The sequence below is a fragment of the Mustela nigripes genome, chromosome 17 (genome assembly GCF_022355385.1).
Source record: "Mustela nigripes isolate SB6536 chromosome 17, MUSNIG.SB6536, whole genome shotgun sequence".
Classification (NCBI taxonomy): domain Eukaryota; kingdom Metazoa; phylum Chordata; class Mammalia; order Carnivora; family Mustelidae; genus Mustela; species Mustela nigripes.
The window spans coordinates 677,339-703,776 of record NC_081573.1 but is presented as its reverse complement, the minus strand read 5'-3'; the positions used below and the strand labels follow the sequence as shown (position 1 = coordinate 703,776).

At 51.1% G+C, this 26,438-nt stretch overlaps 3 protein-coding genes across 9 annotated transcripts in view; 1 reads left to right on the top strand and 2 right to left on the bottom strand.

Moving 5' to 3' along the window:
* LOC132005059 (uncharacterized) overlaps positions 1-26,438 on the top strand; it is a 63,930-nt gene that overhangs the window by 23,530 nt on the left and 13,962 nt on the right. Inside the window, exons 3-6 of one of the 3 annotated variants that reach the window (XR_009400710.1) lie at positions 17,132-17,231; positions 18,464-18,784; positions 22,049-22,300; positions 23,806-23,916. Coding sequence is in view for 1 of the 3 variants with exons in the window: in XM_059381811.1 (XP_059237794.1) it covers positions 17,154-17,231; positions 18,464-18,784; positions 22,087-22,300; positions 23,806-23,916 (724 nt within the window). In the remaining 2 variants the exon portion in view is untranslated. Of the gene's footprint in view, positions 1-17,131; positions 17,232-18,463; positions 18,937-22,048; positions 22,301-23,805; positions 23,917-26,438 lie in introns of all 3 variants that reach the window. The other 2 variants (XR_009400711.1, XM_059381811.1) reach the window with 2 other exon arrangements.
* Positions 103-10,424, bottom strand: LOC132005057 (T-cell-interacting, activating receptor on myeloid cells protein 1-like). Of its 3 annotated transcripts, XM_059381808.1 has the most exons (6): positions 10,288-10,424; positions 4,276-4,311; positions 3,873-4,163; positions 3,302-3,598; positions 1,906-2,049; positions 103-1,541 (listed from the first exon to the last, which is right to left on the bottom strand). In XM_059381808.1, exons 1-5 carry the CDS (start codon positions 10,319-10,321, stop codon positions 1,910-1,912), a joined length of 798 nt encoding a protein of 265 aa, XP_059237791.1. In that variant the 5' UTR covers positions 10,322-10,424; the 3' UTR covers positions 103-1,541; positions 1,906-1,909. The 3 variants fall into 3 exon arrangements, with proteins under 3 accessions (XP_059237791.1, XP_059237793.1, XP_059237792.1); XM_059381810.1 differs by lacking the exons at positions 4,276-4,311; positions 10,288-10,424 and adding an exon at positions 4,348-5,126; XM_059381809.1 differs by lacking the exon at positions 1,906-2,049 and having other exon boundaries at positions 107-1,541; positions 10,288-10,421.
* Positions 13,911-26,138, bottom strand: LOC132005050 (T-cell-interacting, activating receptor on myeloid cells protein 1-like). Of its 3 annotated transcripts, XM_059381795.1 has the most exons (10): positions 25,905-26,134; positions 23,306-23,341; positions 22,903-23,193; positions 22,331-22,627; positions 17,428-17,472; positions 16,918-17,001; positions 16,788-16,815; positions 16,297-16,358; positions 15,622-15,659; positions 13,911-14,322 (listed from the first exon to the last, which is right to left on the bottom strand). In XM_059381795.1, exons 1-10 carry the CDS (start codon positions 25,936-25,938, stop codon positions 14,179-14,181), a joined length of 1,059 nt encoding a protein of 352 aa, XP_059237778.1. In that variant the 5' UTR covers positions 25,939-26,134; the 3' UTR covers positions 13,911-14,178. The 3 variants fall into 3 exon arrangements, with proteins under 3 accessions (XP_059237778.1, XP_059237779.1, XP_059237780.1); XM_059381796.1 differs by lacking the exon at positions 23,306-23,341 and having other exon boundaries at positions 25,905-26,133; XM_059381797.1 differs by lacking the exon at positions 15,622-15,659 and having other exon boundaries at positions 14,237-14,322; positions 25,905-26,138.

Genomic DNA, 26,438 nt, shown 5'->3' with positions numbered 1-26,438 from the left:
TTCCTCTTATGTGACCCACAAGTTTTTGTGTCATGCCCACATTGAGGAAATGAAAAACAGGTAGTAGGATGTAGAACATTCTGAAAATGACAAAATTTTAAAGCCCATGGTCACAGTTGTGTTAGGGGGAGAGGTAGGGTGTGATAGTAAGATACACAGTGAGGGACATCTTCATGGTGAGAGACATCTTCATGGTGAGAGACTGTGGCCGTATGTTGATTGTGCCAGTGGCCAGATGAATCTAAACATGATAGAATGGCCTAGAACCCTACACGCTGTCCTAGGGTCAACTCTTTGGTTTTCATATTGTGGTGGACATACAACGGCGCCATCGGAGAAACTGGGTCCAGGGTGCCAGTATCTGCATTGAGTTTGCAACTTCCTGGGAACTGGACGATTTCAAAGTAAAAGTAGGATCTGACGGAAGAGGAGACACAATCTGAAGGAGCCATGGGCAGTCACATGTGAGGGAATGGGCACATCAAGAACCATGCATGGCCAAGGTGGCCGGAGGCTGCGGCAAGACGCAGCTATAGACCGAGCAGCTGGCATCCGGTGTGCCGGCCTGTGCCGGCTGTAAAGCCAGAGTTCTGTCCTTTTCAACCACTCGTGACCAATAGCAATGCAAGGAGGAACCCAGGAGGAACCCTGAGTTTTACTACTCATTGGGTCGAAGGGGGAGAAATACTGAACTGCTGCCTGAGCCTCGCCGAGTGTCCACACTGAGAAAGCCTGCCACGAGATACACAGCCCAGGAGAAGCTCCTTCCTGCCTCCAGCACCCCGAAGGAGGCTCAGCCATGATCTGCGGAAAGCCGGCGTACTGAAGGGAAGAAGACGCACTGAAGAATTACATCCACAAGAACCATTTCTACTCTGATCAGAGCTGGGTTTTTATAAGTGTCTCTCTCGGGTTGTAAGGGAGGCAATACCAGCTCTAAAGTAAGAAGGGGTATTTGTGAAAAAGAACAAGATTATTGACAAACAACAGATCTTGAACGTGAAAATACTGTGGAACATTTTACAGCTGCACCAGGAAATGAGTCATGCGGGTGCACCTCTGGGGCAGCTCAGTGCCACGAAACTGAGAGGAAGTCTCCCAAATGAGCTGGAATGTTGGGACTCTGGGAAATCAAAGTCAAAAGACATGTGCGATGAGTATGGAAGTTTAAATACCCAACTCATTGGTCCAGAAGCACGAAATAGAGAATGGAGAAGAGTCAGTAATGGATACGCGGGAAACAGTGTTTTCCCCACTTCTCAGTGGAATGACAGTTCCTACGGAAGTGACGACACAGGTTACCCAGCCTGACTCTGAAGCTTTAAGCATTTTTTTAGGTCCTCCAATTTTATGAGGTGCATCTTTAGGCTCCAGCCTGTCCTCTGCCCCAGGCGAAGCTGCAGCAGAGGGAAGCCAAGTCTCGTCCACGAGTGGTTCTTCATAGAGCGAAGAGTGCAGGTTCCATGGGACTCAGAATCCGCAGGGCTCCCCGCCAGTGCTCATCCTTCCTGGGCAGCCAGGGGCATGTGGGCAGTACAGACCTGAGGCCAGGAGAGGGAGGAAGAGGAAGAATATTATTTCCCTGGCCTCCTCACACAGGCTGTCCACCAGGGCAACACCACCCCCACTCCCATCCTCCACATCTAGGGGTGTTGGGAAAAGCACGATAGAACTTGCTTGCTATCTTCTTCCACAATGGCTGGGGCTTCAACTGCTCTTCAATGGAAACATGAAGTGGTGCTAAGTGTTCCCACAATGAACAGGACAGTCCCCTGTGATGAAGAACTATCCCACCCAAAATGACGTCTATGTCTATGTTGAGAACCACAAGAAGTCCCATGGTGGAGTCTGGTGTTGAGGGATCCCCGTGCCGCGACACCAGCCCAAACAAGAGAGGCGCTCAGCTGTTTTATGTGGATCCACGTGGAGACTCCTGGCCGCACCAGGCTTCCGCCACGAGAGCCCCCAAAATCACCACAATCACGGCAGCCAGACCCAGTCGGATGAGGTTGCCCAAGGTGTAGTCCTCCGACTCGGCCCCTGGTGGAGCTGGGAGAGAGGAGAGGATGAGCAGCAGCTGGAAAGGAGCATTCCTCCTTCTCACGTGGACCTGTCGGGTGTAACTGTCCTGCACTCGCTGGTGCTTCCTGGTCAGTGCTCAGCTCTACCTCCCGACACTGTCGTCACTCAACACAACGTGGGATTTCCGGAGAGTTGTAGTGGCTCTTCCCTGGTCTCCTTCCCAGTCTCTCTGCCTTACCGCTCCCCCTTCCTGTCCTTGCTCGTCATCTCATTTCCACCCTCCCGCACTGCCCTTTCCCCTTCTCCCTCCTCGTAGTAGGAACCAGGCTTAGCAGCAACCCCAAAACCCACCGCCGCACAGAAAAGGGAAGTCGTTCAGGGGCTGCGTCTGCACCCCTCCTCATAGGAAAGACTTAGTGCAGCCAGTGAGCTCAAAAAAATTCCAGCTTAGTAGCTGGGCATCGGGACAACCGATGCTTCATTTCAGCTTCACCCAAGAAGAGCTCGGGCTCACCATTGGCTCTGGTTCCCAGGGAACCGGCATCTGACTTCTCCAGCTCACACACGCCAGGAGTGCAGAGTTCGAGTCTGAACCCATCAGCAACAATCCTCCCAGGGCACAGAGTCCGTGGAGAGAGGCCCGGGAGGACGCCGCCAGGCCCAGAATGCCCTCTGCACCTCTCGGCACTGCCCACCCTGACCTTGCGTCCTAACTACAGAACGTTCGCCGACCACAGCGCACACACAAACATGCACAAGGCTGAGGATGCGGGCGCAGCCTCCCACAGCAAGTTTAGAAGATACTGCAGCTGTGTCATGACAGCAGGCGGCCGGGGAGCAGCGTGTTCTAAGAGTGAGAAAGGTACTGCCCTCTGCTCTAGTTGCTGAAGTTGCCATCAGCAGGACGGACCACAGCTCTCAGGGACGCCCAGGGTGGCAGAAGAGGCTCTGGTGGGGGCGGGATGGGTTGTTTGGAAGAGCAAGCTGAGAAAGTCTCCCAGAAGGCCAAGTAACAAAGGCCAAAGACTCTAAAGTAGGAAAGGAGAGGTTTAAAAAGGAGATGATCAGGAAGGTGAAGGAGAAACAGGAATCGGAAAGAACAGAAGAAATGCTCTCCGGTTTAAAAAAAAAAATGTTGCACACTTTAACACAGTGTTGTAAGTCATTTACAGGTCAAGAAAACTCAAGAAAGCCAATAAAATAGTCAAAATAAGAACAAACTAATTAAGAAATTAATTAAAATTTTAAAATGCTCTAAGAAAATCATACAAAACCTCACCTGTCACCCAGATCTCCAGATGATCGCTGGGCTCGGAGGCCCAGAAAGGAGCACTGGTCTGGAAGTACACACAGCTGTAGTTCCCAGTGTCACCAGCTGTCACATTCTGGAGGGAGAAGTCTGTCTCCTTCTCTACTGGACCCTGGAGCTGAATGGGCCCTGCTGCTCCCGCCTTCAGTAGAGCAAACATTATAGTCTCATAAACATTGGCTGGCGTCTGGCACCTCAGGGTCATGGTGTCACCTGCGGTCACCTCACCCCTTTGGTAGGCTTGCAGGGAAGGTTTAAGAAAACTTCCTGGAAGAGAAGGAGGGCTCCAAGGTCACGGGGAGAAGCCCTGCATCCCCCACCCACCCTGTTCTCCCGGCAGGGGTTCCTGCCACGTGGGGGAAATGACAGATCCCTGATCTCACCCTCTTTCCACTCTGACTGCGGGAAGGCGATTTCCCCTTCAAGCCCTGGCTCTTTCTGTTCTGTGTCTCTCCGTCTCCCCTTGCCCCCTCCTTCCCTCGGTTCCTCCCCCCCCCCTGTCCCTGCAAGACTCTGTGTCCCTCCAAGGCACCCTCCTCACCTGTCACCAGTAGTAGGAGGATGTCACTGGGCTTTGAACGCGTGCGCGGGGCCCGCTGTCTGTAGTAGTCACAGGTGTACACTCCAGCATCTCTGGGTTGTAGGTCAGTGAGTTGAAATTCAGCCAGCCCATCTGTGGAAATCCATGGTTGCACAGACTCCAAAGGAACTCTTCCCTTTCTGAGAACAAAGTTGACTTTCTTGGTAGAAGTCTGGCATTGCAGCGTCACATTACTCCAGCGAGGCATCACCGAGCTGGGCCAGGCCCTGAGGGAGGGCTTGGGAAGGGACTCTGGAAGGAAGCAGAGATCAGGATGGGGTTTGGTGCCCTTGTCTGCTCCCGGGAAACCCCTTGAAGGAAAGAGAAGTGATACGGGGAGTTTGGAGTGTCTGAAGGAACTCACCGTCAATCGACCTGCTTCCTTGGCCAGCACATAGCCCTGCAAGAGAACATTTCATGAGCCACGAATGCTCACCTGGAGCTCGTCCCGCGGGGCCTCCTGGGGGCTGCCGCTGAGAAGGGACCCTTGAGGTAGGCCTCTGGGGCTTCTCATTTCCTCACACTGGCCTGTGGCTCCAGCTCTGCTCTCGGCTCCTTCCTCGCTTCTCCCAGAAGGTCTCCTGTGCACCCCGCTCCTCCCATGGCCCCAGGACTTGTCCTGGTTCCACAGATGTCCATAAATCCCTCTGTTCGCAGCTTCCGTTGTGAACCACTCTCAATCTTGCGTTTCTCTTGAGCTGGTATTACAGTCTCTGGACTCCCCGCACCTCACCCTTGGGGGGTAGAAGGCAGGAACCGTGGGAAAGATGTGGGAGCACAGGACTGGAGTGGGAGCCTAGCCCACCTCTGAAGTTGTTCGAGACCCTGAGTGGCACCGAGGGTCTGCTGACAGTCTCGCATGAGCTGGGAGAAGCCCCTGCCGAAGGCTGCTGGGTGCTGCGAGTGACAGTTTATAACTAAGCTCATAGAAGCTGTGCACCTCGCACCTCGGGAGCCACAGGATGTCACTCCCTGTGAGCAGCTGGCCGGCGGGGCCTGTGTTCTTCCCCTCAGCGTGCCCAGCATCTGTGCAGGTCCCGGCACACCGTAGGACCTCAGCAAACGCACGCTAATGGGCTGATGAGATGCGCGTGTAAACGCAGCTTCTCCGAGGATGTGACGAGATGCAGCATCTCCCTATCTTCCCCATCCTCCTCCCGCCAGGCCAGCTCCATTTCCAGACCTCACCAGGTCACCCACGTCCACTTGGGAGTCGGGGCTGGCTCAGAGATGGAGAGACCTCTGTCCCTGGACAAGGCCAGTTAAGTCAGCCTCAGCCTTTAATCTAGTGAGTTTCTGATCCCATCTTTGCCATGATCTCTTTCCATCTTTTGGTACTCCAAGTAGGACAGAGGTTATTGCTTTGTCCTCTAAAACAAGCCTCAGAGAATCCCCGTGGATATCCCAGAACAGGGAGAACCTGCCTCCTCCGCTGTCCCACACTTGGGTCCATCTGTAGGGTATCCAAGCTCAGTGGTTCCTGGCCTTGGCTGCCCATTGTGCTCCCCTGGGGGGCAGGGGCGCTTAGAGATCCCAGGGCCCAGACCAAAGCATGAAAGCCTTGAATCCCAATCACTTGGGATAGGATTCAAGCACCAAACTTGCGAAATCTCCCGGGAGATACAAGTATTTCCCTGAGTGACCAAACCTAGAAAAACATTTCTCAAGGCTGCAGCACAGTTGTTCGAAATCTGTTGGCGTAGAAAGAGACTTGCAAGTGATGGGGGGCATGTGCCTCTCTGACCCTCACGGGCACCACCAATATTGCCCAGTTGTGGTGGTTAGAGTTTGGCCTGAGTTCTAAGATCTCATTAAAGATAACATCAAGCCTGTTTACAGAATTTACCAGAAGAGAGAAATTGCTCTCAGTCCACAGATACTTGGTTGGACCTACGATTTCTAAGAAATTTACTTTTTTTTTTTTTTTTTTTTTTTTCGCCTTTTTGAAACGTTTTTTTGTTTTGTTTGTGAAAAGGGGGGAAGTTACCCTTGTGTTAAAATTGCATGGACCAATCAAAAATATTACTCTCCACGGGGCGCCTGGGTGGCTCAGTGGGTTAAAGCCTCTGCCTTCGGCTCAGGTCATGATCCCAGGGTCCTGGGATCGAGCCCCACATCGGGCTCTCTGCTCCGCGGGGAGCCTGCTTCCTCCTCTCTCTCATTCTCTGCCTGCCTCTCTGCCTACTTGTGATCTCTGTCTGTCAAATAAAAATTAAAAAACAATATATTACTCTCCACGTTTTGAAAAAGTGATAATGAGCCCAAAGTTGAAGAGACCCAAGCATCCACCAGCAGACACCTGGACAGAGACCAGGTGTGTGGTCTGTAGACAGGGGAGGACGATTCTGCCATAAAGAGGAATGGAATTCTGATAGATGCCACAGCACCAGTGGTCTTGGAAAACATTATTCTGTGTGAAATCGGCCAAGCACAGAAGGGGAAATATTGTATGATTCCACTTACACGAAGTACTTAGAATAGGCAAATTCATGGAACATAGAACAGAGGTTATCAGGGGAGCTGGGGACAAAGAGAAGAAGAATGCTTTTCGATTAACGAAGGCAGAGTTTATGTTGGGGATGATGAAAGGTTTTGGGTGAAGGCTGCGCATCATTGTGAATGCATTAAGTACCACCAACCAGACACAGGAAGTTAAGAGGATAAATGTTATATATGTGTAATGTGCTACAATAACATGGGGAGCATAATGGGTGTGTTTAGGGTATTGAAAACTCTCGCAGTCAGTGAATCCACAGAGAATGGAAACAGGAAAAAGGTGGGCAGAGCACACGTCGGTGGACACCCGAAGGTATTAGAGGTCCCCACGCCCCGTGCCTGGGAAGCAGCATGACCCGAACTCTGGGCTGAGCCTGTTCTCTGAGCACGAAAACCCTGGGAGCCCAGATCTTCATTCCTCCTGCCATGCTTGATCAAGAAGAAGAGGAACCCGTGGCACAGAGCCTGTGCCCTCTTGACGGACCGCACTGATTGGGAGTGGGAGCCCCTTCTCTCCGCACAGCAGGTGAGAGCCATCTGTGAACAACAGCCTCGTGTTGTGGTGGAGAGCAAGGGAAGGGCACGAGCTTGCGGACGACCCTGGAAGAGCCTGTAAGTTCTTAGGGATGCAGGATGTCTCTGGGCTGTGTGAGATGTCCAGAAGAAGTGGGCATCTGAATAAATTCCCGATGGCATGGACACTGCGGGGGGGGATTGTGGTCAGGGCCAAGAAGTCCGCGTGGGCGCGCTCTTGGCTCATGGGGCATTCTGAGGCCTGTGGGTTTTGGAGTTGGGGCTGGCTCAGTGGGTTAAGTGTCTGCCTTCGGCTCAGGTCATGATCTCAGGGTCCTGGGATCGAGCCCCACATCAGGCTCTCTGCTCAGCAGGGAGCCTACTTCCTCCCTCTCTCTGCCTGCCTCTCTGCCTACTTGTGATCTCTCTCTGTCAAATAAGTAAAATCTTTAAAAAAGAAAATTTGGAGTTTTTGCAAAACCTCCTCCATCAGCCCTCTCCTGCACTCGCCCAGACACTCAGGTTCCAGTGCCTTTGAGGGAGGTGTTGTGAGGGATGTAGGAGGTGATGTAAGGAACGCTCTCTGGGGCAGCCTGACTTCTTGGGATCAGAGAACTTTGGTGGTAGGGAGGCAGTTTTAGCACAAAGACCTGGTAACATCCCCCTTTTCACTTCCAAGACACAAAACTGGTCCACATGGGGTAAAAAGGAATCTTTCAGAAACACGGGTCTAACCCCTTTAATGGCCTGTGCTCTGGTAGCTCAAAGCGGATTCAGGGCTTTGCAGAGCTGGGTGGTTGGTGGTGGGACACACCCTCAGGTCACATGGGACTCATCATGGGTTCGCAGGCCCCAGCACAGCACAGCACAGCTTAGCTCAGCCTGTCTCATCTCATCTTATCTCAGTCTTCAGCTCAGAAACCTTGATGCTTAGGGGAGCAATAGGAAGTCCACTAGGAGACACTCACTATTTCTCAAAGACAACATGAAAAAAGGTTAATCCTGGATGCCAGGTGGTGTAGTGGGGTAAGCGTCTGCTTTCAGCTCAGGTCATGATCCCAGGGTCCTAGGATCAAGTCCTGCATTAAGCTCCCTGCTGAGCAAGAAGCCTGCTTCTCTTTCTACCTCTGCTGCTCCCCTTGCTTGTGATTTCTCCGTCTCTCTGTCAAATAAATAAATAAAATCTTTTGAAAAGTAAAAAAAAAAAAAAAAAAAAAAAAAAAGGAAAGATTAATCTCATTATCGTGAGAAAGATCAGGAACCTTCGAAAGGTCGAAACAAGCCAGGGGACCACCGGCAGGTGGACAGATCAAATGGGACCCATACATAAGCAGCATAGTCCTCAGCCACGAGAAGGAAAGAAAGTCTCATACGTGTGTCCAGGGAAGCTCTCCGGACGGGCGGGAGTGGAATCAGCGTCTCACTGGGCCAGAGAAGAATGAATGATGCAAGGAATGGCAAACATGAAAAGAGCATCTTTTTGAGCAGGGACTGGTCGTGCATGCTTGAACCTGACTGTGAAAGTAATTCCAAAAGATGAGGGAAGTTGCATCGATGGGCATGTGTTCCCTGAGGCCCCACAAGGACTGTGTGCGTGAGCGGAGTCCTCAGAACTCGGTGGCGGTCGCCGTGTCCCTGTCTTCTCTCTGCACACAAGCAGCTGTGTCTTCCCGAGGCGAGCCTCTGGTGTCAGGGGCGCTCCGGGGAAGAGCCTGAGGTCTTGGGATCAGAGAACCGTGGCCAGAACAGGAAGCTGAGTGCATAGGGCCACACGGAGGCGAGTCCTCATCCCCTGACGTTATGTGGCTATGATCTTTGTTGGTTTCTGGAAACCAGTTCATTCTGAGGTACAATTCCAGTCTTGTAACTGGGGACATTCTGAATCACCCCTCTCTACATCCTCAGGCTTTTTCCAGCCCAGAGTCCTTCCAGACATGCCTCGAGTGCTCCATACCTTGGACCCCGTGCATGTGTCCCTCTTGGTTTAATGTCGTGGTTGAGTGGAAACATTTTTGGGGCTCGACAGCTTTGGGTTGAGATTTGGCTGCCCTTTGGCACAGGGGGCAAGTCTGCGCAGTCTGAGGCAAATCTCTTCAAGTGCGATTCCTCATTTGTAAAAGTGAACCTTGTTCTCTTTCATAAATTTTTGGGGTTTTTGAGGGGGATGCGTCAGAGTGGTATTCCCCAAATGAGGAATACATCCCATCTGTGTTTTGTGTGATGATTTTAGGTGGAAGGAAGGACAGTCAAAGCAGTACATGGGGGTCCCTGGGAGGCACAGTTAAGCTTCGGACTCTTGGTTTTGGCTCAGGTCATGATCTCAGCGTGCTGGGATCGAGCCCCAGGAGGGGTTCTGTGCTCCCCTGACCCTCCCCCAACTCTCGCACGCGCTCTTGAGCACTCTCTCACGCGCTTGAGCACTCTCTCTTAAATAAATAAATCTTTTAAAAATAGGCACTGGGGGGCGCCTGGGTGGTTCAGTGGATTAAGCCGCTGCTGTCGGCTCAGGTCATGATCTCGGGGGTCCTGGGATCAAGCCCGCATAGGGCTCCCTGCTCAGCAGGAAGTCTGCTTCCCCCCTCCCACTCTCTTTCCCTCTGCCTGATGTTTCCCTGCTCATGCTCTCTCTCTCTCTGTCATAAATAAATAAAATCTTAAAAATAAAAGAAAAAGCAAGCCTCCTTGAATCTAGTCTGATATATATGGATTGTAGCTAATTGCCTTTATATTAAAATACTGTTTATTTTTCAGAGAGCAAGCTAGCACAAGCAGGAGGAGCAGCAGGCAGAAGCAGATTCCTGGCTAAGCAAGCAGCCTGAGGCAGAACTCGATCCTAGAACCCTGGGATCATGACCTAAGCTGAAAGCAGATGCTTAACCAATGAGCCACCCAGGTGCCCCGTGGCTAATTGCCCTTATAGCAAAGAACTAGCATGTTTCAGGCTCGGAAGCTGACGAGGACCAGCGCGTGTAGTTATAGTATCTTAACATTGTTTCCTTATTGTTGTGTTTACTTTATAATTCTTGTATTTGACCTGGATTTTTATTCATAGTATGGAGAGTTTGTATTGTAAGCACTTTACTTTAAGCACAAAAAGCCGACTCTGTATGAAAAACAAAACTCATTAAGCCAATAAGAACAGGTATAAAGGCATTTGGCAGAAATCATGAACTTGGAACAAGAGTGAGATTTCTAAAGCCTCGGTTCAGAGGTGACAGACACATCACACTCCACAAGATTTCTGATTCATAGTATTCGCTCGATAAACCCAAGTTGGTGTTACCTTTTCTCTTCCTGTCCTTAGTCCAAACCTCGTACCAGTTCTGTTGTTTTCTATGGTCCCAACATGTTTCCACCGGATACTTACTGAGACAGAGGAGCGTCACTAGCTTAGAGATCATGGCAGCACGTCCCTGTCAGCTTTCGATGCCTTGCTGGATTTGCCGTCCGCAGATGGGCAAGGAACTGGGCTGGCTGCAGCTTTGCTCTGTGTCAACAGCGTGGGAAGTAATGATTTTTCTGAATTTCACTTCCTCCTTCCACACTGTGTTCTGAAAACAGTGTTGGTCCTGCTGATTACAACATATTTCTTACACACTGAGCTCCAAGGATGTGGCTCACAGCAACTCCTCCTCTGTCTCAGACATTAGAGGTCAAATGTGCGACTCCCACCAAGTGCCCAAGGCTTGAGTCTAGAGGGTTCCTCAGAAGACATAAGGGTACTCTACTGTCGAGAAGATTGGAAAATCCTGGACAGACAGATTGCTAGACATTGCCCACTTTTTTTTTTTTTTTTAAGATTTTATTATTTGAGACAGAGAGCGATAGAGAATGTGAGCAGGGGGGAGGGGCAGAAGAGGAAGGAGAAGCAGGCTCCACACTGAGCAGGGAGCCTGATATGGGTTCCATCCCAGGACCCTGGGATCATGTCCTGAGCCGAAGGCAGATGCTTCCCTGTCTGAACCACCCAGGCACCCCAACATTGCCCACTGTCTTAAGAGCTAAGGACTACAGTCAAACAGTTCCTTTTTTCTTTCCTTTTTTTTTTTTTTTTAAGTGGACTTCCTGCCCATCATGAGTCTCGAACTCACAGCCCTGAGATCAGGAGTCGCATGTTCCACTGAGTGCAGCAGCCAGGTGCCCCACCTGACAGTTCTTCCGCTGACTCTGCCAGTGAGGTTCAATTGCTCAAGCAGGCATGTGTGACCCAAACACCGAGTGTGGCCGGAGAATACAGGAGAGCAGCTGCCTGGCATTGAAGTGGGAGTGTGTACCCCAGGCAAAAAGGATCTCTCTCCTTTCACACAACTTCCTAGATGGACTTTCTCTCTTGAGGCAGGCATCACTAGCAAAGCCCCCAGAACCGGGAGACCCAGCACGGGTCCTTAGCTGAGGTTTCCTATTCCATGATGGGCGTGATGTTGGTCCCAGCCACAGAGCCCTCTGGAGGGTCTCACAGGAGCCGGTTTCAATCATCGTGCCAAAGTTTATGAGTAAATTATGCTGAGAAGCTGGCACAGAGCCCTCCAGGACTGTTCGGATCCAGGGTTACAGAGCAACCCTACTAACCAGTAGGTTTCATCCCATGAGCAGAGGTCGGTGTCGTGGGGTACATTTGTGTGTCAGCACAAGAGCTCAGACAATTCCTGCTGGAATGAATCTCACAGCACCACGCTCAAATAACCAGCATGCGTGGGCCTGGCGCCACGTTCTTCATGACTTGCCATGACTTTCATGAGGCCACAGTCTCTGTACCCCAAATCATTTTTGTCTGCTGGAAAAGCTGTGTGTGACTTGCTCTTAGCCAGGAAATGAAATTATCAGAAGGTCTGAAATGACAGCTTCCCATTTTCTTTCCCTGCCCTCCCTGATTTTATCTCTAGGTAGCAAAGTGTGTCTCTGCCACTTACAAATGTAAGTCCCCGTCCACTTACATTTTGACCAACTTGCTGAGTTCATGATGCAGGTGAACCAGTGTGCCAAACCGTGTTTGGTAAAATCCAGGCAGCAGGGGCAAGTTAACTAGAAATATGTAAAGTGAGGGCAGCGGGGTGGGTTCCCTTGTGCAAAGGCATAGAGGTGGGAGAGGCAGGGGCAAGGGTTGGGACCCAGCTTCTGGAACCCAGAAAACCATTGGAGGCTCCGCTAGCAGTGGTGCAGGTGCGTCCTTGTCTTGGGCTCAGTATGTGGAGGGTGCACATGAGGGTTTCAGCGTTTTGGTTATCTGTTGCTGTAACAACCTTACCACCAATACAGTGACTTCAGCCACACACCTTCACGATCTCGTAGTTTGTGAGGCCAGGAACCCAAGCACTGCAAGCAGGATCCCCCATGGGCTGCAGTCACCACTTCAGCCAGGGCTGGGGTCTGATCTGAAAGTTCAGCCGGGGAAGGATCGACTTCTGAGCTGCACTGCCGTTCTGACACCACCCACCCAGAGTCAGCACAGACTTCGTGGCTGAGGGTGCAGCGCCCACGAGACCTCCTCACTGCAGACACGAGCCACAGGCTCGGGTGTTCCCAAGTCACCGGCAGCTCTGAGCTGATGTCCGAAAATACTGGAGGGTCATGTACTCCTGTCAGGTGCATGAACTTGCTAGAACCACTCGAAGAATTCAAGAAAGCACTGTACTTATGATAATAGTTTTTATTATAAAGTATACAAATCAGGACCACCCAGCTGAAGAGACACACAGGGGAGAGTCTGGGAGCAAGCGAAGCTTCCTATGTCCTCAGGATGCATCACCAGCAGGCAAGCTCCCCGAATGTCCCGAATTTTCATCAGGATTTCCTCTCACAGGTGTGATTGATTGACTCATTGCCCACATGCCCAACTCTGTCTCCAGCCCCCTGTCATCCCCAGAGGTCAAGGCTGTAACCCTGTAATCACAGGATTAGTCTTTCTGGCATCACCAGCCCTCATTCTGGGTTACCTCACTAACATAAACCCGGGTGTGGTACTAAGCGTCCACCGCAAAGAACAAAGATGCTTCTGCTATGCGAGAGGTTCCACGCACGTCACATGGAGATTACCTCCCAAGAATCAAGGACAAAGACCAGTCCGCTTCTTTATTATACAACGCAGGCCCACATGCGTGCTAGCAGGGGTCGGTTCCTCCCTGGCTGGAGACTCTTCTCGGTTCCTGGCCCAGGGGGCTTCTCCAAAACGGGGAGCTCACATCATCGTGTGAGTGCACAGTCCAAACAGGCAGGAAGGAGCCTTCCGGCCAGGTGGTGGGTGTATCCTTTATCAACACAACTGCTGAAGTGACATCCCGTCTCCTTTGCTGTCTTCTGTCGGTTAGGAGCAAGTCTCTGAAACCAGGGGAGGGGATCACACAGGGGCACGGATACCAGGAGTGAGAATGATTGGAGGTCACAGGCCACAGTGGAGGCTCATCAAGCCCACAGATGTGTGTGGGGTTATGGGGGCAGTTCTGTGGAGAGGAGGGGGTGGGAGCAGAAGGGTGGCAGTCAAGAAAGGCACTGGGCACTTGAGAAGGAAGCAGGAAGTGGGACAACCCCTCTGGGAGATTGTTCAGAAGTGTCTCATGGAATGAGGCACACACCTGTTCTTTGACCCAGCCGCCCCACTGTGTATAATCCAGGGAAGGCCTGCGTACGCACCTGTTATACAAAGATGTAGCTAAGAGCGTTCGTGCAAGCTGACGCATGGAAGCCTCAGCCTGGAAACAACCCAGATGTCGTCCCACCAGAGAACAGATCGACAAATTGCGGCATGAACACACGATGGAGTAATACTCATCAGTAAAAAGCGAAGGAGGAACAAGGCGAGTAACTACATCCGGAATGAACCTCAGAAACAATGTCTTCGGGTGGAAGCAGCCCGTGTGGAAGAGTGCGCGTGGTGTCATGCGTGTGTATGAGTTCATACGAGGAACGGGCCCAAATCCTCCAAGGTGATGCACGTCAGAAAAAGGAATGATCTCAGGGGAAGGGTGGTTAGCCAGAGAGTGGCACAAAGAAGCCTTCTGGAGTGCTAGAAATACTGTTTTTATTTGGACAGTGGTTATACCCAAGGGGATAGGTAGCAATATCCTATATATATACATATCTATTTACTTAGCAAAGTCTGTGTAGTTTTCTCCATGCAAATGATGCCTCTCGTTTAAAAATAAATAAATTTTTAGAAGAAGGAAACACGTCTTCATTGGAGATTTGAGGAAAGGGATTCCCATTCATCGAGTGCCTCAAGGGTCCTCTCTCCTTCATCCATCCCCTTGTTGGGGTCTCCTGGCTATGCCTTAAGAGTTGAGTACACACAGGCTTCCAGAGGCTGCTCTGTCTGGCTGGAAGGACGCTCGCTTAGGGCTCTGGTGTTCAGCTCAGCATAAGTCACTCCGTGAGGCTCCTCAGCTCTTGAGACCAGGGATGCTCTATCCTGAAGGGAAGCAAGGAGAAGAGGACCAAGTATTCCTGGGGAGGAGGTTGGTGATGAAGATTCAGCATTTGCGACAGCAGTGTGGTAGATAGCTGTGTTAGAAAGAGCCTCCTGCTCTTCGAGTCTTGGTGCATTCCCCTACCCTCTGGAAGGTTGGTGGGACCTAGGGGCATGCCTGTGTCCAACGGGATAAGTGAAAAGGATGGGTTGTCCTGTGCTTTCGTGTCCAAGACTAGGTGATGAAAGACAGGACTTCCCTCTTGTTCCTACCTATTTTCAGGTCTTTCGCTCATGCTGACCAAGCCAGCTGCTGTGTTACGAGCTGTCCTATGGAAAGGCCCATGTGGCCAGGGTGGTCTCTGGTGGATAGCCAGTGAGGAACAGAACCCCACCAGCCACCACCTGAGTGAGTGTGGAAACAAACGCTTTCTTACTGAAGCCTGAACCAGCCCTGGCCAACCCCTTGATCCCAGGCTGTGGGACCCAGCCTGAGCCACACCCAGATTCCCGACCTGCAGACCCCACTGAGATATAAGTGTTGCCCTCAGTCGTGTGTTTGGGGCTGATTGGTTATGAAACCATAGATAATTCACACAAACAGCCGTCAGAGAGAGCGTTAGTATGAAATGTCCGGAATAGGTCCGTCCTTAGGGACAGAAAGCTAGTGGTGGTCAGGGGCTTGGCCAGGGCAGGGGGTGGGCATGCGGACTGTGCTTACAGGTGTTTCCTCTGGGGTGATGAAAATGTTCTGGAACTAGATGATGGTGATTCTTGCCCAACATCATGAATAAATACTCCAACAGTCGCTAAACTGTACTGATTAAATGGTGAATTTTGTGTTATGAGCATTTTGCCACAATTTTTTAAAAATTGGAGTGTAAATGCCAAAAGCAAGGGCTACTCCAGGCTGTTCTACGTGGCCACTTCACGGTCGGCAGCTGCCGTATTTTCATAAATAGCTCGCAGATGTGCGGCACCTTGTTCCTTTTGCCCAGATGAAGACACAGAGGCTCAGGGTGGGATGGTCACCGGCCCATGATTGAAACAGATAGTTTATAATAACAGCAGCATCAACCCCATGTCAGGCGGGGGAAATGTTCCCCGAAAGGACTCGTCATGGGATGGAGGTTCCCTGGTCAGAGAAACCACAGAAGATTTCAGACCAGATTCTCCTGGACAGTAGAGTGAGGGTAGGGGTGGAGGATGGCAGATGTGGAAACCACTAACAAAGCCGGAGGGAGGGAGTGACGGAGAGCCTGGGACTACGGGTAGAACGGGAATGGCCCAGGGGAGACTTACCAAGGCCAGAGAGCTGCTCGTCATAGCTGCGGACAGATCTGAGGGGGAAACTTGGCACTGTTGCTTCATCCCAGGCACTGGGAGTTAAGTCTGCACACATACACCCACTCACATGCCCACTCACCGTACATACTCTCATGTGCACACACCTACACCCGTGTGTGCTCTCACACGCATGCACATGCATGTGCACACACGGACACTCAACACACACATGCACACTCGAGTCATACGCACACAAATGTGCAAACCACACATGTACACATGCAGCACACACACAACCACACATGCCTACACACATGCACCATGTGTGTATGCACAAACACTCATACACACACCCACACGCACACAAACGTGCAAACCACACATGTACACACATGCCCACACACATACATTCTCTCAATGCACATATGTGTGCATGCACAAACACTCATACACATACCCACATGCACACAAAGGTGCAAACCACACATGTACAGCGCAGCACACTCGCACACATGTTCGCACATGCATGCTCTCGCATGTGTGCGCACAATGTTCACACGCACACGTGATCCCCGCACGCCTGCACGTGCACACTCGCATGCACGCTCAAATGAATGCGCACATGAGCACAGGCCGCACACATGGACGTACACAGCACACCCATACAAGTATGCACACACGTGGACCCACCGCCGTTCTCTTTCTCAGGCTGAGTACTTGTCCACACTTCTTCAGGTCCCTCAGAGTGGGAGCTAAAGGAAAGAAACTGAGTCGCATTGGAGGTAAAGGTAGTTGGAGTGAGACATTGGGATCATTGTGGGTAGGTGGAGGGAGGTGTCAAGCCAGATCATGTGTAAACCAAAGTCCCCCCACTTCCTGCACACTCTAACCCCCCTCTGTGGCCCCCACGTTGTTCAGGTGCTCAGCCCAGTCTTGAGAGCTGAGGATGGGAAGTGGTTGGGGTCAGTGTGGTCCGTGAGGTAAGGACCCAAGGAAAGAACGCAGGGTGAGAAGTGGAGGGTGGTCGTAAGAAGAGAGGACATGGAGAGACACTTGGGAGGGTCGCTGGGGCTGGTTGGGGCCACATAAATTGTTGAGGGAAGAGAGAAGGTCTTGAGTAGTCAGGGCAGCAATGGAGGAAGCATTCAGTAGGGCTCATGGGATCTGCTGAGCAGCCCTACCGTTTGGTCACCTTCTGAGGAGCTGCCCCTGGGGACAAAAAAGAGACGGGATCAACCCCGTGGTGTTCCTTCCCTGTTCTGTTTCTCCCGTTTCCTCCCAAATATTTAGCTGTTGTTTTCCCGAACTCACCACACCGGGTATATTTGCAGATGAGGAAGGCTCCAAGGAGGACGAGAAGGATGGAGATGACAAGGAGGGTGATCCCAGGGGTCCCTGGGGAGAGGAGAGGGGTAAGAGGGCCCGCGGTCTCCTGAGACACGTTCTGGTGCCTCAGTGTGTCTACCATCGATCAAGTTCCTACCCACGCGCCGGAGAGCTCACTACATTATGTTCATACCTACAGGTCTCCTGGAAGAGAGACAGCGATGCCCATTTTACAGATGCAGAAGCTGCACATCAGAGGGTTGAAGTACCATTTCCAAAGTGGCCCAGCTACCGAGGAGGTAGAGCTGTGCCTGTGATCTTCCCCACCTCGAAAGACCTTGCACTGAGCCACAGCCTTCAGGCACCACCAGAAGACAGACATCCTCCCGAATGGATAGGAGGATGACTCGTGGGTGGAATGGAGTCGTGGCTTCGCAAGGACGTCTCATCCCGCGGGTGGATGAGTGCATATCCCTGGAAGCTCTGCTCTCTTACCTATTCCTGTTCCCACCGTCTTGGGATGCTTCATTTCAGTTTTATCTAGAAGACAGAATTCTTTATTCAGGTTTTCAATTTAAACAAATTAAAATAAAATTTCAAACTCTATACATTATTTACAAAGGCATGCCCATGTAGTAAAAAAATATATATAAAACCATGCACAGAAATAACACGAACTTCAGGGCAGAAGGTTCTACTGGGAAGGGGGAAAATCATGGGATTAATATTGAGAAGGAAAGTGAACTCTCTTTTTTAAAATCTTTATTTGTGGAAAGAAAACAGCTTGGAACAAATATGACAAACTATAAACAAGTCTAACTCCAGGCTGTGGATATGGGACTATCTGTTATTTGATTGTTACTTCTATTAGGCAGTATTTTTCAGATTACTCAAAAGAAAGGAAATTCTTATCAGGTCTCTTGCTGGGTCATGGGAGGGTTTGCTGAGTTTTGGGTCTATCTAGGGAACAGAACAGAAAGAAAAGGCAAGTGTATTTGGAAGTGTCCGGACCCCACTCAGGGACCCCAAGACTCACGGGTGGCGGGTGTGATAGTGAAATTTCTGTGTCAACTTGACTAGGCTACAGTACCCAGTTACTTGGTCAAATACCAGTCTGGACCGGTTGCCAGGAAGGTGACCCCAGAAACTAATATAATGCTGCATGTTCACTACACTGGAGTTAAAATAAAATAAAAGAAATGCAATCTTAACTAAATTCATTTTTAAAAACAGACGTAATTAACACTAAGTCAGGAGAGTGTAAGTAGAGCAGATTATTCCCCATAATATGGGTGGTCCTCATCCAATCAGTTGAAGGCCCAAAGAGAAAGACCGATCTCCTTTGAGGATGAAGGAATTCTGCTTCCAGCTGCCCCCAGACTCAGCATCAGCTCTCTTCCACGAGTCTACCCTGCCGACCACATGAGTTGCCTGGGGACGCACAGCTAGTGAGTAGCAGAGCCAGGGGTGGGACTCCCACTAATCTGATGATACTCACCATGTCACTCTTCATTGCCTTTACCATCCACAGCTGTGCTGGCTGCGAGTGGACCAAAGCAGAAGAAGCACATCCCTGAGACCATCTGAAGACCCCACCTCCTCCCCCAGCCTCATGCTTCAAAAAAGGCAGCAGGCCTGGGATGTGTGCTCACTCCAGGCCACTGTGTCCTCTGTTCCGGGTGGTATCACCCGCAGCTCTTCGCCTCTGTCCTACGGAGCCACACCATCAAGAAGTGGAACAGTTGGACTCAACCCCCTCCTGTCTACTCACTCTCTCCTCCTGCCCCTGCCAGCTGCCTTCTGCTCTCTGCAAACCAGAGACTGCACTGATCTCATTCCAGCTTTAGAGATGGTGAGTAAACCCCACAAACCATCAGGACCCTAGGGTCTGGCTCTGAAGAAATCACTGGGAAACTGGAGACAAACCATACTTTGGAATAAAAGGGAAAAACACCTGGAACACCGCAAGTGACTTTGAAGGAAGGCAACGATGCCAGTATTCTGGTAGGTGGTTTCTGGAACAGCTGCTGGTCTCGGGCACATAGTTTAAGTAATCAGAGGCTTCAGGAATTGGAGGAGAGTGTGGTCTCCACTCTCAAAATCCCTGCAGGCACTCTGGTGTCTAGCTGGAGACCAGACAGAGGGTCTGGAGCAGGGTTGCTTGACTTGAGCGCCATCAATTTTCAGAGGCTCTTGGTGGGGAGGGGTCCTGGGCATCCCGGGGTGTTTTGTGTCTTCCATGGTCTCAACCTCCTAGATGCGGGGAGCATCCTCTATCCCCCATCCCCAGCGGTGACCACCAGAAATGCCAGAAGGGCTCATGAAAGGCTCTGGCGAATCCCAGAGGGAAACTCTTGGGCCCCATTTGCAGTAATCTGTCCCTGCACCTGTATCCAATCATCTCCGTGCCAAACACCCCCCTCCCCACAGATGACACCCTCCTGTCTTCCTCAGCCTGTTGCCCCTGGTGACGATTGTCAGGGTTTGAATGGGGGCTGAAGGAACACGGGAAGGGTGGCAAGTGGGCGTGATGACAGCTTCCTGGGTCCCTCCAGGTGAGCCGTTCTGTCACTCACGTACTCAGGCTAGGGGCAGCCTGTGGATGACCATCACGCAAGAAACTCAGAAAGTTCCTTATACACCAAGGATCAAGAAGAGAACCAAAAAAGTGATTCGCCAGTCATTGAATACCCCGAAATTATTTAAAATTTCTGCCTTCTGCAGAGAGCAGGTCCAGCCTACCATATTTTTCTTCCAGTTTTGTCTCTTTGAGCGTTGTGTCTTGAAAAGACCATCTCCTCTGTGCTTAGCCTTGTCACATGCAACAGAGCTGAGTTAGAGACACAGATGGGCACCCTCGGCCTTTTTAGACCCTGGAAGACCTCAGGAGGTCATGTAATGCTCCACTGATATTTGTAAGTCACTATAACGGTGAAGATATTTGCCATCAGCTTTTGCAGTGCACGCACATTCTCTGTTTCCTAGAAAGTCTCCCACTAGAAGTGCAGCTCTGAGCAGAGCTGCTCTGGCATGCAGAGAGAGAAGTTCTGGGCGTTCATAATGACAATAATGGGAAAGACTTAGATGATACTTGCCGTCCACCAGATGCAGTTTAGAAAGGAGTTAGGTAAATTAACTCCTCAAAATCTCACCTCTGAGGCCCTTGTGTGTGTGCTACTATCAATCCCATTCAACAGGGACAGAAGCTGAGGCAGAGGCTAAGTAATCTGAAGGCAGATAGCTTGTTAACGAGCTAAAATCCAAACGCTTGTAATTATTTGCAAAACAAGAGAGGGTACACAGCCTTCCAGGCAGGGGGGCCATCTACCCAAGTGGCAGGTGCTGTCCCTGGTCAAGTGGCTGTGGTTGTTAGACTGGTCTTCCCTTTCTCCTGATTACCTGACTTCTCCCTGGGGCGGCAGGGGGAGGGGCGGGCGGGGGGGGGGGCAGGGATGTCCTTCACGTTGACCTGGAAGACAACAGAGTAGCTGGGTCTTAGATGCAGGGAAGGGGTCCCTAGGCACGTGGAATTCCCTGCCTGGGCTCCGAGGCCTGACCCTGGGGTGGAGAGAAAACTTCTCCTTCACCTGCTGCTGCCCATGGTCTCCAGATCAGCATCGGGACCTTGGAATTTTCTTGCTCTGGCCAGGGCTCTATAATTCTGTAGCAAACAGCTTTGCTGAGCACTCACCCTCATTAGACATCTTAGTCCCTTTGGGCTGATCTAATGGCATGCCACAGGCTGGGAGCAGGGCAGGTGAATGAGAGACATCTTTCTCTCACAGATCTGGAGACTAGAAGTCTGAGATCAGGGTGCCAGCATGGTCCACGGGTGGGAGCGGGGCTCTTCTGGGTGGCAGAAGGGGACAAGGGAGCTTCTGGGGTCTCCTTTAATAAGGGCACTAGACCCATCATGAGGGCTCCACACTTTTGACCTAAACAGCTCCCAAAGGCCCCGCCTCCAGTGCTGTCCCGTTAGGTGTTAGGATTTCAACATGAAACTGTGGAACACACAACTTTTGTGTTTTCTGCCCTGTGCTGATATGACTGGTCATCCTTTCGGGACTAGGGAGCTCAGCCCCCATCTAGGAGGAGGCCTGGTTCCTAATGGTCTCTCTTCCTCCCCTTGTCCTGGACAAACTCAGTCATCAAAAATAGCCCTCATACACAAGGGTCAGGAAACATCCCCCTCCTGAACAAACCAGCAGAATCCTTGTGCACTGTCGGTCGCAATGTAGAACCGTGTGGCCATTCGGAAAAACAGTATGATGGTGGGTTCCCAATGAAGGGATCCAGCAATCCCGTTTCTGCATAAACATCTGGAAGAACTGATAGCCACTTGGTGGCCAGGAGGTGACAAGCCAGTAGCCAAATGGGTGGAAAGGACCCAAATGTCCATTAGCTGATGACAAGGTAAGTGAAATGTGGTCTGTCCCTAAAATGGGACATTCTCAGCCTCAATAAGGAAGGAAATCCAGCTACATGCTGAATGTATGGGTGAGCCTTGAGAATGTATTTTGGAGTGAGAAAGGCCAATCCCAGAAAGACAAGTAGCATATGATCCCAGTGATGTGAGGTTCCTGGATTAGTCAGATGCACTGAGACAATGTAGGATGGTGGGAGCCAGGGGCTGGGGGCCGGTGGGTACAGAGAGGCTGTCTGATGGGGTCAGAGTTTCAGTTCTGCAAGACGAAGGGCTTTGTGGAGGCAACTGGTGTAGGTGCACTACTACTGAGCTGTGCACTTGAAAATGAGGTGGTAACTGTTACCTTATGCACTTTTGCCATAACTTGTAAAAAATCAGGTGTCTTGAAAGAAAGGGCTTGGCGGGAAGAGAAAAGCTCGACTCAGCTAAGCTAAAAGGCAGGAATGCTGGAGTCCCAATGAAAATGGAACACAGATCTTCCTGGAGTTTGCGAGTCCTTCTCAAGAAGATGCTCCTGGGCTCTGTTATTCTCTCCCTCCTCCTATGCCTTTTTGCTAGAATCTCCACCCACATAACCCCAGGAGGTGTCATTCACACTTAAGTCTAAATGAATTGCGCCCTGCCCAGGAGATGTGTGATGGTTTTGTGGCTACATCTTATTTGCTTGGGGGGGGGGGTCAATTATTACAGATCTCCCCTCACCCCGAAGGCTTCTCCCCCTCACCCAGAGCACAAGTGGCCACCTACAGTGGGAAGCCCTCAACCAGCCTCTCCACCTTCTGAGCTCCATCTTGGCAGAAGATCCTCCATACTGTTCTGCAGAATCCCGGCCCTCCCTTGGTTCTTTCTCAAGATTTCTCCAAGCTGCAGAGTCTCATGGAGACAGACTGTGCCCATACCGCACTCCCTCAGGTCCCAGCATCTCAGCAGCAGGTAATCCAGGTATGGTCCACCCAGCAGTACAAACCTCACCTGTCACCCAGATCTCCAGATGATCGCTGGGCTCGGAGGCCCAGAAAGGAGCACTGGTCTGGAAGTACACACAACTGTAGTTCCCAGTGTCACCAGCTGTCACATTCTGGAGGGAGAAGTCTGTCTCCTTCTCTACTGGACCCTGGAGCTGAATGGGCCCTGCTGCTCCCGCCTTCAGTAGAGCAAACATTATAGTCTCATAAACATTGGCTGGCGTCTGGCACCTCAGGGTCATGGTGTCACCTGCGGTCACCTCACCCCTTTGGTAGGCTTGCAGGGAAGGTTTAAGAAAACTTCCTGGAAGAGAAGGAGGGCTCCAAGGTCACGGGGAGAAGCCCTGCATCCCCCACCCACCCTTGTTCTCCCGGCAGGGGTTCCTGCCACGTGGGGGAAATGACAGATCCCTGATCTCACCCTCTTTCCACTCTGACTGCGGGAAGGCGATTTCCCCTTCAAGCCCTGGCTCTTTCTGTTCTGTGTCTCTCCGTCTCCCCTTGCCCCCTCCTTCCCTCGGTTCCTCCCCCCCACCTGTCCCTGCAAGACTCTGTGTCCCTCCAAGGCACCCTCCTCACCTGTCACCAGTAGTAGGAGGATGTCACTGGGCTTTGAACGTGTGCGTGGGGCCCGCTGTCTGTAGTAGTCACAGGTGTACGCTCCAGCATTGCCTGCTTGTAGGTCAGTGAGTTGAAATTCAGCCAGCCCATCTGTGGAAATCCATGGTTGCACAGACTCCAAAGGAACTTTTCCCTTTCTGAGAACAAAGTTGACTTTCTTGGTAGAAGTCTGGCATTGCAGCGTCACATTACTCCAGCGAGGCATCACCGAGCTGGGCCAGGCCCTGAGGGAGGGCTTGGGAAGGGACTCTGGAAGGAAGCAGAGATCAGGATGGGGTTTGGTGCCCTTGTCTGCTCCTGGGAAACCCATTGAAGGAAAAAGAAGTGATACGGGAAGTTTGGAGAGTCTGAGGGAACTCACCGTCAGTCCCCCTGCTTCCTTGGTCAGCACATAGCCCTGCAAGAGAACCGTCCATGAGCCACGAGCACCCATCTGGAGCCTGTTCCGCGGGGCCTCCCGGGGGCTGCCGCTGAGAAGGGATCCCTGTCATCACAGTCAGCAGCAGTCCTAGCCTCCTGCCAGAGAACCCATCTAGCATGAGTGCTGGTTTGCCCTTAAGCTAATTTCCTGGGGCTGCTGGTGTCTCAAGGTGTCACAAGTTTAGTGACTTATGACAACACGGATTTCTCATCTTGCCATTCTGTGGGTTAGGAAAGCCCAACAACACAAGTCCCACTGGCTCCAACCAGGGTATCTTCAGGGCTGCGTTCCTTCTGGGGGCTCTAGATGACAACCCATTTCCTGGCCTTCTCCAGCTTCTAGAGATGCCCACACCTCTTGGTGGCTCCCTCTGCCTCTGCCTCCACAAGTAGCAGTGGTTGGTGCATTGACACCCTCTTCTGCCTCTTTCACTGCTCTAGGGACCCTGTGGTTACACTGTGACCACTCAGATAATCCGGAAGAGCCTCCTCCTTTAAGACCAGCTGATAAACAACTTCAGTTCCACCTGCTGCCTTGCATTTCCTTACGTGGTAAGTTCCAGAAATGATGAGTTCCCCAATTTCTCTCTGAACACAACAGCATAACCATCTGAGTCAACTGAGAGTGAGGGAAGGGGGTGGCGAGATCCCTGCCCTATGAGAAGGGAGAAATAGCTCCCGAGAACTCAGTCCTTTGCATGGAGAAGCTTCTGTCTGCCCCCTGGGGAATGGCCTAAATGCATTCCTGATGTTAGGTTTGGCCATGAGTCCTCTCTTTGGTGCCCCAGAATCAATCTCAAAAGTCTAAGATTGGTATTACCAGGAAGGGTGAGGTGCATGTTCCTCACCTTTCCCCTCTGGTGGCCTTACTTTCAGATCTAGACCAAACTCATCCTAAGTGAGGTCATACAGTATTTGTCTTTCTCTGCCTGCCTTGTTTCACTTCAGGTCACACCCTCAAAGTCCATCCATGTTGTCACAAATGGCAGGATTTTCTTCCTCCTCGTGGCTGAATAATAGCCCATTATACATACAGACCACATCTTCTATAACCGTCTGTCCATGGATGGACACTGAGGTCATTTCCACGTCTTGGCTGCTGTGAATAACGCTGCAGTGAACATGGGGACACAGACCTCCCTTCAATTTCCTCTTTTCATTTCCTTTAGATATATAACCCCAAAGTGGGGCTGATGATCATATGGCAGTTCTACTTTTAGCTTTTTAAAAAATTATTATTAGAAAGAGAGCGACAGCATGAGCATATAGGGGAAGGGCAGAGGGAGAGAGAGAATCCCAAGCAGGCTCTGCGCTCAGTGAGGACCTGACCTGGGGCTCAGTCTCATGACCCTGGGATCATGACCTGAGCCAAAATCACAAGTCAGGTCCCCAACCAACTGAGCCACCCAGGCACCCCCACTTTGAACTTTTTGAGGAACCTCCATACGGTCTTCTGCAGGGCTGCACCGGTTTTCATTCCCACCGCCAGTGCATGAGTCCCTATGCCCCATGTCCTCACCAACATGTCTTGCCTCGTGGCTTCTTGGTGAGAGCCATCCTGACAGGTGTTGGATGGTAAGTAACAAAGACCACGCAAACCACAGAGCCTGTCTATGAGGCCCTCTACAGGAGAAGGTTGTTAGCACCCACTAAGATCACTGGATCCGCGGTTCATTTACTTTCTTGAGGTTTTTCTAATCGCGACTCCCTTCATGCACCCTCCAGACAGTTCCACCCCCATGTCCCCAAAATAGGACCTTTTTGATTCCTTCATATGAACCAGTGGAAAACTATGGTCTTTGGCACTGTGCGGACCAGAATTTGAATTCACCTTCTCTGCTTAGAACCTGAGTGACCCTGGCACATACGTCAGCTGTGACTATCAGGTTCCTTGAATGCAGTATGGTCAAGAGAACTATTTGGGAGGCTTTTTCTAAGAGATGGAAGGTGACTTCAGGTCATACAATGACGGGAGAGGAAGGGTCACTGAGCCTGTGTGAGAAAGTCTCTCTTCTCTGTTCTTGGTTCTCTCTTGGATCCCATGGAAGAATATCACAGCCAGCTGCTTGATGGAAGCTGGCTTCCCAGAATCACTGCCTCTTCTCAGAAACAGGACCCAGGAAACCATGGACCAGAGGTGATCAGGGTCTGTTTTTGATGAGGGACACTGATTTTCTACTAATAGAAGTGTTTTACAGGTTTTCTTTTAAAATAGAGTTGAGTACAAAAATAATAATATAAAAACCTGGGAAATTTGAAGAGGAAGATCACGTGGGAAAGAATACAGCGATCACGTACATAGAGGAAAATGTCATGGGGGAAGTTCAGGGATGACTGAGTTTGGGGAAACGGGAGAATGTGTGTAAAGCACCCAACACCTCTCCTTGCACCTAATTTGCATTCAGGGAATGGAAGGTTCTAGCCTGTGTTTATTCACCCCACACCATTACCCACCCCACAAGCCCCACCAACTCCAGCTGCTACCGCAGCCCAGCCCCACCCTTCCAGTAGCTGCCCCCCCCCGCCCCCTGACAACATACCAGTGCAGAGCAGAGCCAGCAGCTGGGACATCATGGCGGCACCCACAAGCTTCTTCCAAGGATCTTCCGTCAGTCTTTTTGTCGGTGAGAAGCCAAGATGTTGTCTTGACTCCAGGACGTGCAGGAACAGCTTTGCCCCTGGTGTTTCAATCCTCCACTCTGCACAACCCGTTTCTGTCTTCTAGACTATCCGGAAATGACTGTTGCAACATGCTCTCAAGCCACTTCCCATGGGCTTGACACACTGAGTCCTCCCAAAAGCACGAAGTCAGTCACCCACTTCTAGGGCATAACCATGAATATGCAAAACATGGGAGATGGGGCCGGTGGGAACCCAATCACCATCATCCCCTTCTGCACAGTGACAGCAAATACCTGGGCTCCCAGTGATCCAGAATAAGAACTACATTTCTTTCGGGGCACTGGGTGGCTGAGTCATTTGGGCATCTGACTCTTGGGTGCAGCTCAGGTTGTGATCTCAGGGTCGTGAGATGGAGCCCTATGTTGGGCTCTGCACTTAGTGGGGAGTCTGAT